Source organism: Anastrepha obliqua, chromosome 1, assembly GCF_027943255.1.
Source record: "Anastrepha obliqua isolate idAnaObli1 chromosome 1, idAnaObli1_1.0, whole genome shotgun sequence".
In the NCBI taxonomy this organism is placed as follows: domain Eukaryota; kingdom Metazoa; phylum Arthropoda; class Insecta; order Diptera; family Tephritidae; genus Anastrepha; species Anastrepha obliqua.
In genome coordinates this window covers 2,907,029-2,918,135 of record NC_072892.1, presented here as the reverse complement: position 1 = coordinate 2,918,135, position 11,107 = coordinate 2,907,029, and the positions used below count along the sequence as shown (strand labels likewise).

Below are 11,107 nucleotides of genomic sequence, written 5' to 3'. Positions count from 1 at the left end.
AATATATGGTGTTTCTGAAATAAATGTATTGATCACTAACTCCTTATATACCATATATGTAAGTATAATGCTGTAATCATCAAAATGCATTGTTTACATCCACAAATGGGTCTTAAGCTCTCTTATCTAAAAAAACAATCAATTAATTTGCAAGCCAATTATATATTTTACTCCTGGTATTATTCTAGTCAATGACGAATTAGTATGATTTCTTCCATTAAATACCGCTATCTGTCCGCATGCGGCATAAGAAGTCGTCAGCTGCATACTACTATAATAACTAAATACCTCCACATAAGTGGAAGGAATGCGATTGGTTTGTTTTTCCCTGTGATGGTTTACCAACACTTTGTGTTGTATGCGAAAGTTACACATCCCCACATAAGTGTAGCGGAGCGCACAAAAGTATCCAAATATCATATGAGACATTTGTCAAATGCGCAGACAAATACTACCCCTACTTCCAAATAGTGAGTAGTGCCGAGTAAAAGTACGTTCACATATGCAGTAATTAGCAACAAATGCACAAATTAATCTACCCGTTCACATATGGCAGATTACCTGAAAAATCGACAATCAGCTATTAATACTGTTTTGAAAGGTTTTTCTTCATAGAAATTGCTTTGATGGATTATTTTGGAGTTTTTGCGTTTTTTAACTATTGTTAACGAAATGAAGAAAATACAAGGAGAAGGAATAGCTAATTTAATTGTGCTAATAATAAATAATTGGAGGAAATCCGTAAACGACGTTTACTGAGATTTCAGAAAATTATGGAAGCAATACGAATGCGAAATTCGATATTGCATTTTATAATAAGTAATAAGAGGACAAAGCGTTTATGGACACACGTTTTTTTCTGTTATATGAATGCATAAATAATAATACCTAACAAAAATTTTATTACAATTATGTCTACAAACCTGTTTTCTTTCCCAGCATCCATTTTATTTAGTTATTACCTTAACGTCTCTCTTTACACTCGTAAAAATAATTATCTATAACACAGAAAGTACAGGCTTGTATGTAAAAAAGTATGATAATAATCTAGGATTATTTTATAATCTCAGATTTCGGGAAAGAATTTTGTATGGGTAATCTCCCCGTGTGGAGTTGCCTGATCTCCCATCGGGCGCGTCCCAGGTGGTGGATAGGGAGCCCTGGCATCACAAGAGTGGCCTTCCCTGTTGGGGTGGGTTCAACACTCGTGTGATGACTCAAAGTTGGCATAGAATCAGGGTGCCATCCGCGAACCAAACTGGCTAGGGAGGAGTCCCGAAAAAAAACCAAAAAAAGGTAATGGAAAACAAAGGATCTATTACTCCAGGTGGAATCCACACAAGTGGCAATCCACCCGCTTCGGCGGCAGGGGCATGGATTCTGGAGGCTCCAACCATTACCCAAGTCTCTCAGCTCTACGAGCGAGAGCGCATCATGGAGGAGACGGGGGTTGCTATCGCAATCTCCTCTCCTTCAGAGTCTGAAAAACGTTTCCCTGCTTCTGAGGGCCTGAGTTGTGAGGTCTCTTCGGTGGCTGCACGACCTCCCAAAGAAGCAGGGAAATCGAAGAGCGCGGCAAGGAGGAAGAGAAGAAAGCGGCGGGCAGAGCTCATGCGGGAGAAATCCTCATGTGGCTCTGCCGGCCCTTCTGTGTCTGTGTCTTCCAAACGACCTCGGTCAGCGGAAGTGACACCCACGGAAGCTACCGAGTCTTCGGTGGGCACAGGCACTCCCAAGTTGTCTCGCTCTCGAGGCAAGCGGAGAAAGACGGCGGCTGAAAGCAGCACACCTTCCTGCCCTGCGGTTGCCGCCAATGACCGAGCCACGACCCCCCAAGGTACGAGCGCGGTCTTGGCGCCAGTCAATGTGGCGGGAAAAGGTTCTGCTGAGCCACGTCTCTATCGGCGCCTCGACAAAATGTCCAGCACAGCTGTCTGCCCGGCGAAATCTTCGTCAGTGGAGGACCGGGAGCTGGACCTTCGCCCAAGCACATCCAAGGGTGCGGCCAAGCCATCCTATAGCGAGAAGGCTGCTGGCCCACGACCTGTGGCTGTGATTGGAAAACTGGGGCCCGACCATCAGCTGACGGATGCAGAAATCAAATACTGCAAAAGCCAGCTGATGCGTCGAGTTATTGCCTCCGGTCCGGAAGCCAACGCGAAGGGCTATGAGACAAAGGACGGCACCATAAAGGTGACGTGCGCGTCTCTGGCCAACTTCGAGTGGATCAGGACCGCGGTCAATAACGTGCCCCCCATGGGGACCACTCGCTTCGCAGTCTACAGCGAGAAGAGTGTACCCCTCAGGAAGGCCATCTGCTGGATTCCGGATCCAGACCTGTCTACGGCGGATGTCCTATCCTGTCTACGTGCCCAGAATCCGGGCATCAACACGAGGCTTTGGCGAGTCGTCTCGTACACCAAGAGTAAAAACCGGGACGGGAAGGAAGGTGCTACTCTTGTGGTGCGAGTGGACGAGGCCAATGTTGATGTCATGGGCTCACGGTACGGGAACCGTCTGAGTCTCTTCCTTGGGACGGCCAGCTTCCATGTCTTTCCCAAATGATTGACTCGGACGATTCCTGTAGCTATCGTCCCTTGACGGTGGCGCAAATTAACTTGCAGCATTCCAAAGCCGCTACTGCACTACTAAGTAGAAGGCTTTCCCAGCTGCACACATTACCCCACATAACAGCAGTGCAAGAGCCCTGGGTCTTTAGGGGCCGTCTCTGTGGCTTAAGTGCGCTGAAAGGGGCCACGTTACTATATGACAGGAGTTCTAGCAGACCTAGGACCGGTCTTATAGTATCATCCCATCTCACTGTGACGGGTCTTGAGCAATTCTGTTGCCAAGACCTGGTAGCGGCTGAGGTGTGTTATAGAGGTAGACGCGGATGGTCGAAGTTTGTGATTGCATCTGCTTACTTTCCTTACGATGCTCTGGAAGGGCCACCACCCGGGAAGGCCACTAGTCTCGTGAGGTTCTGTGAGCGGCGCAGTCTAGGCCTCATCCTATGTTGCGATGCTAATGCCCAGCATACAATCTGGGGCAGCAGCAAGTGCAATGGACGGGGCTCTCGACTATTCGAATTTATCGCGTCCTCCTGCCTAGACATACAAAACAAGGGCTCACAGCCAACGTTTGTAACGGCTAGAAGACAGGAGGTGATTGATCTAACCCTATCAAACTCAAAACTTGGGTGGTCAATCAAGAACTGGAGGGTCCTTGCCGAAGATTCGTGCTCGGACCACAGGCACATTGAGTTTCAGTGTGGCGAGGAGGCACACATGCCATTGCGCCACCAAGACTTCGAAAAGAACAGGCCATTGAGGCGGCTGTTGAGAAACTCAACGCTGCCCTAACCGAATGTTTTGAGTCAGTCTGTCCAATTCGACCTCTCCCCAGCCGGACTCCCGTTCCTTGGTGGAATCGAGAGCTCCAGATGCTGAGGCGCGAGTCGAGAAAATTTTTAAACCGGGCCCTCAAGACTAACCTTGCAGAGGACTGGGAGCGATACCGTGATGTTCAGAAGAACTACAAGAGGCTTATTCGGGAATCGAAAAGAGCCTCATTTAGGGAATTCTGCAGCGGTGTTGAATCTCTGAGTGACACGGGGAAATTGGTTAGGATCCTGAAAAGGGACCCAACGGCAAAGCTGGGGTCACTTAGGAAATCTAATGGCTCCTTCACGGAGCGGAAAAGTGAGACACTCAGCTTGCTGATGGAGTCTCACTTTCCTGGTAATCAGATAAGCATCAGGCGGCAACAGCCCTTATTGATAGAGGCAGTTGTCAGAGCTGCTACACCTTCTCGGCATGACTGGTTCGTTGCCAGATCTGTGGTGAATGAGGCCGCCATTCGATTTGCCATCAAATCTTTTGGCGACTACAAGTCGCCCGGACCAGATGGTATATATCCTGCTATGCTGAAGGAGGGTGCAGAGTTCGTGACAGCAGCCCTGAAGAAAATCTTCTCGGCATGCCTGGCACTGGCTTACATACCACGCTCTTGGAGGATGGTGAGGGTCGCTTTCATCCCAAAGGTTGGAAAAGACGACTACACCAGCCCCAAAAGCTTTAGACCCATCAGCATGACCTCTTTCATGCTGAAAAGTTTCGAACGACTGGTGGAACTGCGCATACGTCAGAAGTCGCTGAAGGCTCACCCTCTGTCTCTATTTCAGCATGCCTATCAGAGTGGAAAATCCTGCGAGTCGGCACTGCAAAACCTTGTTACTAGGGTAGAGCTGGCCATCGACAGGAGGGACTACGCTATGGGTATCTTTTTAGACATAGAGGGGGCGTTTGATAATGCCACTTTTGATAGTATGTGTAACTCTGCTAGTAGGCACGGCGTAGACCGGGTGCTAGTAAATTGGATTCGTTCGATGCTGGCCCAAAGAATCATTTCGGTGCGAGCAGAGGAAGATCTGCTGGTGTCATCTGGGGTTAACAGAGGCTGCCCCCAAGGCGGTGTGCTGTCTCCGTTGCTCTGGTGCATGGTAATCGATCCTCTACTCACCACCTTAAACGATTCGGGAGTCTACGCACAAGCATATGCGGACGATGTTGCTTGTTTGGTAACAGGCTCCTCCCTTATGAACATCTGCAGGAAAGTGCAGAAAACTCTGGATCGGATTGACACTTGGTGCTGTGCGAACGGGCTGTCGGCAAATCCCGCCAAGACTGGTATTGTCCTCTTTACCAGAAGGAGGAAGCCTGATGGACTCGTTCTGCCAAAGCTAAAAGGAGTCACAATCCAGATATCCAAGGAAATCAAATATCTTGGAGTAATCCTCGATAGCAAGCTCCTATGGAAATCACACGTTGAAACAAAGGCATCAAAAGCGCTGACAGCTTTCTGGCAGTGCAAAGGTGTCTTTGGGAAAACGTGGGGTCTCTCTCCTAGCAAGGTCCTATGGATCTACACGGCTATGATAAGACCCATTATCACCTATGCATCAGTGGTCTGGATGAGCAGACTCTCCCTAGTGGGAGTCAGGAGGACCTTATCGAGACTACAACGCACTGTGGCCATCTGTTGCACCGGAGCTTTTCCGACTACTTCAGGCCCGGCACTAGATGCTCTAATTGGTTTACCACCACTTGATGCTTTCATCCGAGGAGAGGCCTTGAAGGCCATCTGCAGACTGAAACACAGTGGGAACTGGTACGGCCCTTGTCCGGCATTGGAACACAGAGAAGGCATGGACATCGATCCAACGATTCTCTCCATGCCCCTTGACTCCATGCCATCAAGGGTCGTACTTGAAAAGAGATACAGTGTAGTGCTACCAGAGGCTCAGTTGTGGGGAGACTCAGAAAATGAGCCCGGCAAACACTGTTTTCGCATTTTTACGGATGGCTCCAGGACCGAGCATGGCTCCGGCTCTGGGGTCTACGTGGAATCCAGCGGGACGGAACTGCACTTTGCTCTTGGAATGCATGCATCTGTGTTTCAAGCGGAGGTGTATGCAGTTCAAGAAGCGATGAACTTTGTTGTGGAAAAACGATGGAGAGGCATATCTATATGTGTCTGCAGCGACAGCCAAGCGGCGCTTATGGCCTTAGACAGCCCTCAAACCACATCAGGGGTAGTGAAGTCCTGTAAATCCAGGCTGAACTATGTCGGCAGACATAATAGCCTGATGCTAACATGGGTCCCGGGACACGTGGGTATCGCGGGTAACGAGACCTCTGACTCCTTAGCTAAGATGGGCTCTGAGGCCAACTTCTTTGGCCCAGAGCCCGCTTTGCCACTCCCCTCTGCGGCCATCACGGCCACGGTTAGCAAATGGGTAACTACTACCCACAAGCGAGCTTTGCAGGCTGAGAGAGGCTGCAGATGGACAAAACTGATGTTACCTGTCATGTCCGATCGACTGTCACAAACCCTTCTGTCATTAAGCAGAGGGGAGTGCAGACGGCTGGTAGGACTGATGACGGGCCACTTTCTGTGGGCAAAGCACATGGAAAGGATGGGCATCTCAGACAGTGTACTCTGCCCAGCTTGTGAAGAGGAGGATGAGACGGCGGACCACTTCCTGTGTGTCTGCCCCGCCTTCGCTCGAATCAGGTTTGAGGTCTTTGGCACTGATGTGTTAAGAAGCGACCATCTTGGCTCCTTGGCACCACAAGATCTACTCAGATTTCTTCGGAGATCGGGTAGATTTAAAGAAAATTAAAAGGGAATCCAAGTGTAGTACAATGGACTCAATTAATGTCTGATGCTGCACTTGCTAGTTGTCCCGACAAAAAAAAAAAAAAAAAAAAAAAAAAAAAAAAAAAATGGGTAGTCTCGCTTTTTAATTACGGATTGAGAGTTAAGCACGAAAAAGTAGATAATCTACTTTCGTTAATAATACGTTCACATTATTAGATCCGTACTCCGTCGGTAAGACTTCACAGTTTACTGTCTTTTTCTACCCAACAACAAAAAATTCATTCGATGACACGGATTTTTCCTGACAAAAGGCTGCCGCCTCAGCAAAATAACCTTGCCACTGTTCCCGGGTTAATGTCGTTAACGTTATCTGCTTCGCATCTATCTGGAATTCCTTTGGAAAAAATAGTTTCAAACTGAGTTGTGGAGCAGTGTAATCTAGCTCCTATATGCTCCCGGAAGATTTCCGAGAATTTTCGAATGCCCAAATATGCAATAATTCCAGGGTGAGCGTGCGTTTAGAATGATTGCACTGCAGTTAGCCCAAAATTTTCCATAGATATCTATGGGTAGATTATAAAATAGTCTCAAGAGCATTGGTTGGGGTAGAAGTCAACGCTGCTGTAATAGGAATGGAAGCTGCTATTTGTACTCTTTCCATTTTTCCATTTTCCAACGTTGGCCACCAAACAATGACCCCGTAGAAAGGATGGGCCTCACAACTGTTGACCACTTTTCTTGACCTATGTTCGATGTTTCGTTTCTAGTTGAATAATAATCCTTAGATACTTTACTTCAGTAGCAAGTGTAAGTCTCACCCCACCGCGACGATACAATTTCGCGTAGAGCTGTACAACGGTCCTGCCTATAAAGTACGCGTGCTGGCACCGTGGGATGCAGTTCGAGTGGATTTGTTGTCAGATGTAGACGTCTAACAATCTCTCCAAGGAGGGAAGGCTTATTGACTTAAAATATTTTGATTTCCCATGCCTCCGCCATGGTCCATTACCTCGGTATAGTAGGATTTTTCGATCATATTTTCACTACTCGACACACACTTTTTTTTTGTAACATGAGGATGGGAGCTCTCGAAGAGAATTAAAAAAATTTAGAAATGGTCAGAAAGAGAGGAATCTCTAGAAACATGCCAGTTATTAATATTGTCTAAGAGAACACTTGAGATCAGCGTTACATCCAGGACCTCCTCTATATTAGGTGTGGCAAAATTGAGCGTATTTCCCCGGGGTTTTTGGATACACATGAGCTCCTCTACAGTGTTGCAGAGGCGCAGAAAAGGAGCAGCGGATGACTTGTAAAATAATATGATTTAAGAAACTTTGTATACATTCCTGCGCAGGTTCCTAATATTCCTGGACATGAGGGACAATAGTGGGTAAAGTTTCGACTGAAAAAATTTATTTATTTATTTACATACAGCTTTATTCATATCACTAGCTGCTAGTTTAACTATAAGTGCGTTCACTTCGTTTCACAGAGTTTCACATTTATAATGGAATTAAGTATGTACATACTCGATTGTAATTAAGTTCAATATTTCAATCAATTCAACTCCTATGATATATTTTTAATATAAAATAAATTAGATCAATAAAGCACGCGGATTATAGTGACTGACCGGCATGCATACCATAAAAAAATCACGTTAAACTACATTGGTAAGATTCCCATTTGTTGTAAACAATGGCGCGCGGAAATCAATTTGGCTTCTTTTTTCGTATTTGAGCCCTGAGACGGTGTATAAGTGTGCCCATTTATAGATACGGAGAATAAGAACATTCTGCTGTGCGATGGTCCAGCTTCGTTCACAAGTGTATACAGCGGTGGCGTCCACTTTCGTTTCGATGTTAATTCATTCAGCAGACAAACTGGATGTTTTTCCAATAGCGCTTGTTGTTGTTGTACATCGTTTTGAGGCCGCTGTTTTTTACACAACTTTTGTTTGTAAGCGGTATTGTCTTCACGCGCGACCAAACCATGCTTGTCCAATTTCACGTCAAGCAGCAGCGGCTGTAAAGATCCTGTTTTATCACGACCCAAACCTTCTCCCGGTTTCCAACCCATTTTTTGTAGCAATTGCATGCCCATGCCACCACTAACTGGACGTGAGGTGATTAACTGATCTCGGCGCGCCCACGCCTGTGGTCCAGAACTCAATTCACGCATTGAAAGTACATTAGCACCTGTGCTACCTGTAAATTGACCGGGTAAATGTTTTGATGAGACCCACGAAGTCATGTCTTTCTGAGAATTATACATCATTTTAATAGCTTCTGGGTCCATAGGATTTTCCTGTGGAAATATTTATTTACATTGCATTGCAAATAATTTTATTTTCGAATTTTACCTGTAGTCGTCGCATTGCTAGCAAGCGTTTCGATATAATACTAGACACGTCCATTTGTGGTCCATATTGATTGGGAAATACACTGTTGACCACACCCATAGCATCTGTGCTTGATGGAACAGGTACATCAGGCACAAAAGCCTGTTGCATTGTTGGCGGTGGCACAGTTAACGGTGGTAAGAGAGCTGCCATTGTTGGTGAATAACTCACCATAGGTTGAGGCCCTCCAACAGCTACACTCTGTTGCGGCACAGCAAAGAATGGTTTACTGGCGATTGATGTATCTATGTTAGGTTTAGCCGCAGGTGGTGGTAGTAGTACCGGTGTAGGTAACGTTGTGGGTAACGTTATAGGTGACGTCGTGGGTAACATTGTGGGTGCCACTGCAGCTTCTCCATTCACATTTGGCAGAGCACCATTAGTTTCGGCACTACCACTTGTAGACGCTGGTTCTACCTGTTTGAATGCTGGTTTTTGTTGCTCTTCTGGTATGGGCTTCTCAAAGACATTCTTAACAACACCCGGCTTAAATATGGTAGTTGCTTGTGCAGCAGTCGGCAATGCTGGTAACGGTGGTAAATTATCTTTTGGTACCACTGGCACCCAAGCTTCAGTCATTCGATGCTGCTGTCCGGACGAAACAGGAAACTGCATCGTTATGGCCTTCACCTGATCGGTTGACGTTGGTCGTACCGGCAATGTTGTGGCATTCCGTATGTGCATGACGATAGGCTCGCGTTCTTTTAGCTGGAAGGGATGATGAAATGCTTTCGTATTACCACTTTTATCAACGTCGGAATCTTCGTCGGAGCTGAGATCTGATAGATTTTCGCCGTTTGAAATTTTTTTACAAAAATCCGTAAGATCCTGCACAGTCTTTCCGCCGTAACGCATTTTTAGCAATACTTTGTCCTTCACTTCCTGTGACATGCCGTCACAGCCGGGCAAGTTCCCGCGTTTGAACATACTGATGGCATTTTTACGTGCTATTTCGAGTAGTCGTTTCTTGTCGATACCTAAATCACGTGAACGGGAGCGCGAACGACCGCGGCTGCGGCTGGGGCGCTTGATGTGGCTTCGTCCGTCCCCGCGGTAGTTTCTTTCGCGCTCTCGTTCACGATCACGGTTACGATCTCTATCTTGATCTCGGCTCCGACTACGCTTCAATCCCGCGTAGAAACTATTGTGTGGCCGTTCGTTGATGTGATGATTCTTCGACTCCGTGCTGACATGACTCTCCTTCAGATAATCTTCCTCATCATCAGAAAGTGAAATTTCGGAAATATGTCCGTCGTAATTGTCACGTTTGTGCGTTACGTCCTTAGGCTCCTCTTTGATTTTTACTGCCTTCTTTGACGATTCATATTCGGGACAACCATTGTAAAAACTATTATGTTTACGATCCTTTACTTTTTCTTTGTCCTTATCTTTCTCAAGATCTCTATTTCTATGCTTGTAATTTGGACGATCTCTTTCATTATGCTTATCATTTTCGTGTCTACGGTCTCTCGAATAGCTACGAAAGGGATTCGGACCATCTGCGCTACGACTCTTCTTTACCGAAACTGGATCATTATAACTATCTGAATCGATATGTCTTTTGCGTGATTTGTTATTACGACGATCATCCTCCAGCTCAGTTTTAGCGCTTCTTGGCGGGGTTGACTTTCTCGTGTTGACTTTATACTTTTCAACTGACTTCTCTTTGCTTTTTAGCCTGTCTTTGGATTTGTCTTTGTCCTTCTTACCTTTATCTTTGTTTTTATCCCGTTCTTTGTCCTTTTCATCTTTATGCTTGTGTTTCTTTTTCTTCTTATGTTTATGTTTATACTTCTTTTCCTTACCATCAGCAGGAACAGTCGATTCATTACTTTCACTGTCATTTCGCTCATCTTCCAACAAACCCTTTACTCGTTTTACTTTTGTTTTCTTTTCTTTCTTGTCCTTTTTATGTTTATGATTTTTCTTCAAGAGGCTTTCATCATCCAATAATTCTTCAGGTGGTGCAGCGTTGAATACCTTAAAGAGCTCTGCGAGTATCTCGTTTGACGATTTTACTGGGGCAATAGATTTTTTATCTTCATCGAGACTCGCCCCTGTCATATTAGAATCACCATCATTACACCCATATTTATTGTCATTTTCATCACCATTGTCGTCGACACTGTTACCGTCATTGCCGCCGCCATATTCACTCTCATTTTCACTTTTCTCATTTCTTTCAAATTCATATTCGATATCTAGCTGTGAATTTTTCTTTTCCTTATCAAATTCAGACTTGACTACTACATTTGCTATGGAGATTGCATTAATTTTTGCTTCAATCTCCGGATCGAATTTCTCTTGCTTAACTTTAACTTGCTGCACTGTCGATGGAACACGAGTATCTGAATCTTTGCCTGAATCTTTCTGTTCTTCTGGCATATTTGAAAACGACTTTACGTGGGCACTATTTATATACACTTTCTAATAGGTTTATTTTCTTACACATATTAATGGTAGTGTTAATTTAAGAGGTCTTCTAAAATTTTTCTTAACATGGGAAATATAAATCGAAAACTGCATTCTTCCACCAAATGT

The 11,107-nt window shown here is 45.5% G+C and overlaps 1 protein-coding gene across 1 annotated transcript; it reads right to left on the bottom strand.

Annotated features, from left to right (window-relative positions):
- Window positions 1–7,556: 7,556 nt before the first annotated feature.
- On the bottom strand, window positions 7,557–11,107 carry LOC129250419 (protein Son). Its single transcript, XM_054890039.1, has 2 exons — window positions 8,528–11,107; window positions 7,557–8,472 (listed from the first exon to the last, which is right to left on the bottom strand). The coding sequence occupies exons 1-2, from the start codon at window positions 10,949–10,951 to the stop codon at window positions 7,831–7,833; spliced, it is 3,066 nt and encodes a 1,021-aa protein (XP_054746014.1). The 5' UTR covers window positions 10,952–11,107; the 3' UTR covers window positions 7,557–7,830.

Excerpts from the sequence above, each read along its gene's own strand:
- LOC129250419 (XM_054890039.1), bottom strand. The coding sequence starts at position 10,951 with ATGCCAGAAGAACAGAAAGATTCAGGCAAAGATTCAGATACTCGTGTT. Across the intron at positions 8,473-8,527 it reads TAGCAATGCGACGACTACAG|GAAAATCCTATGGACCCAGA; the intron begins GTAAAATTCGAA and ends ATATTTCCACAG.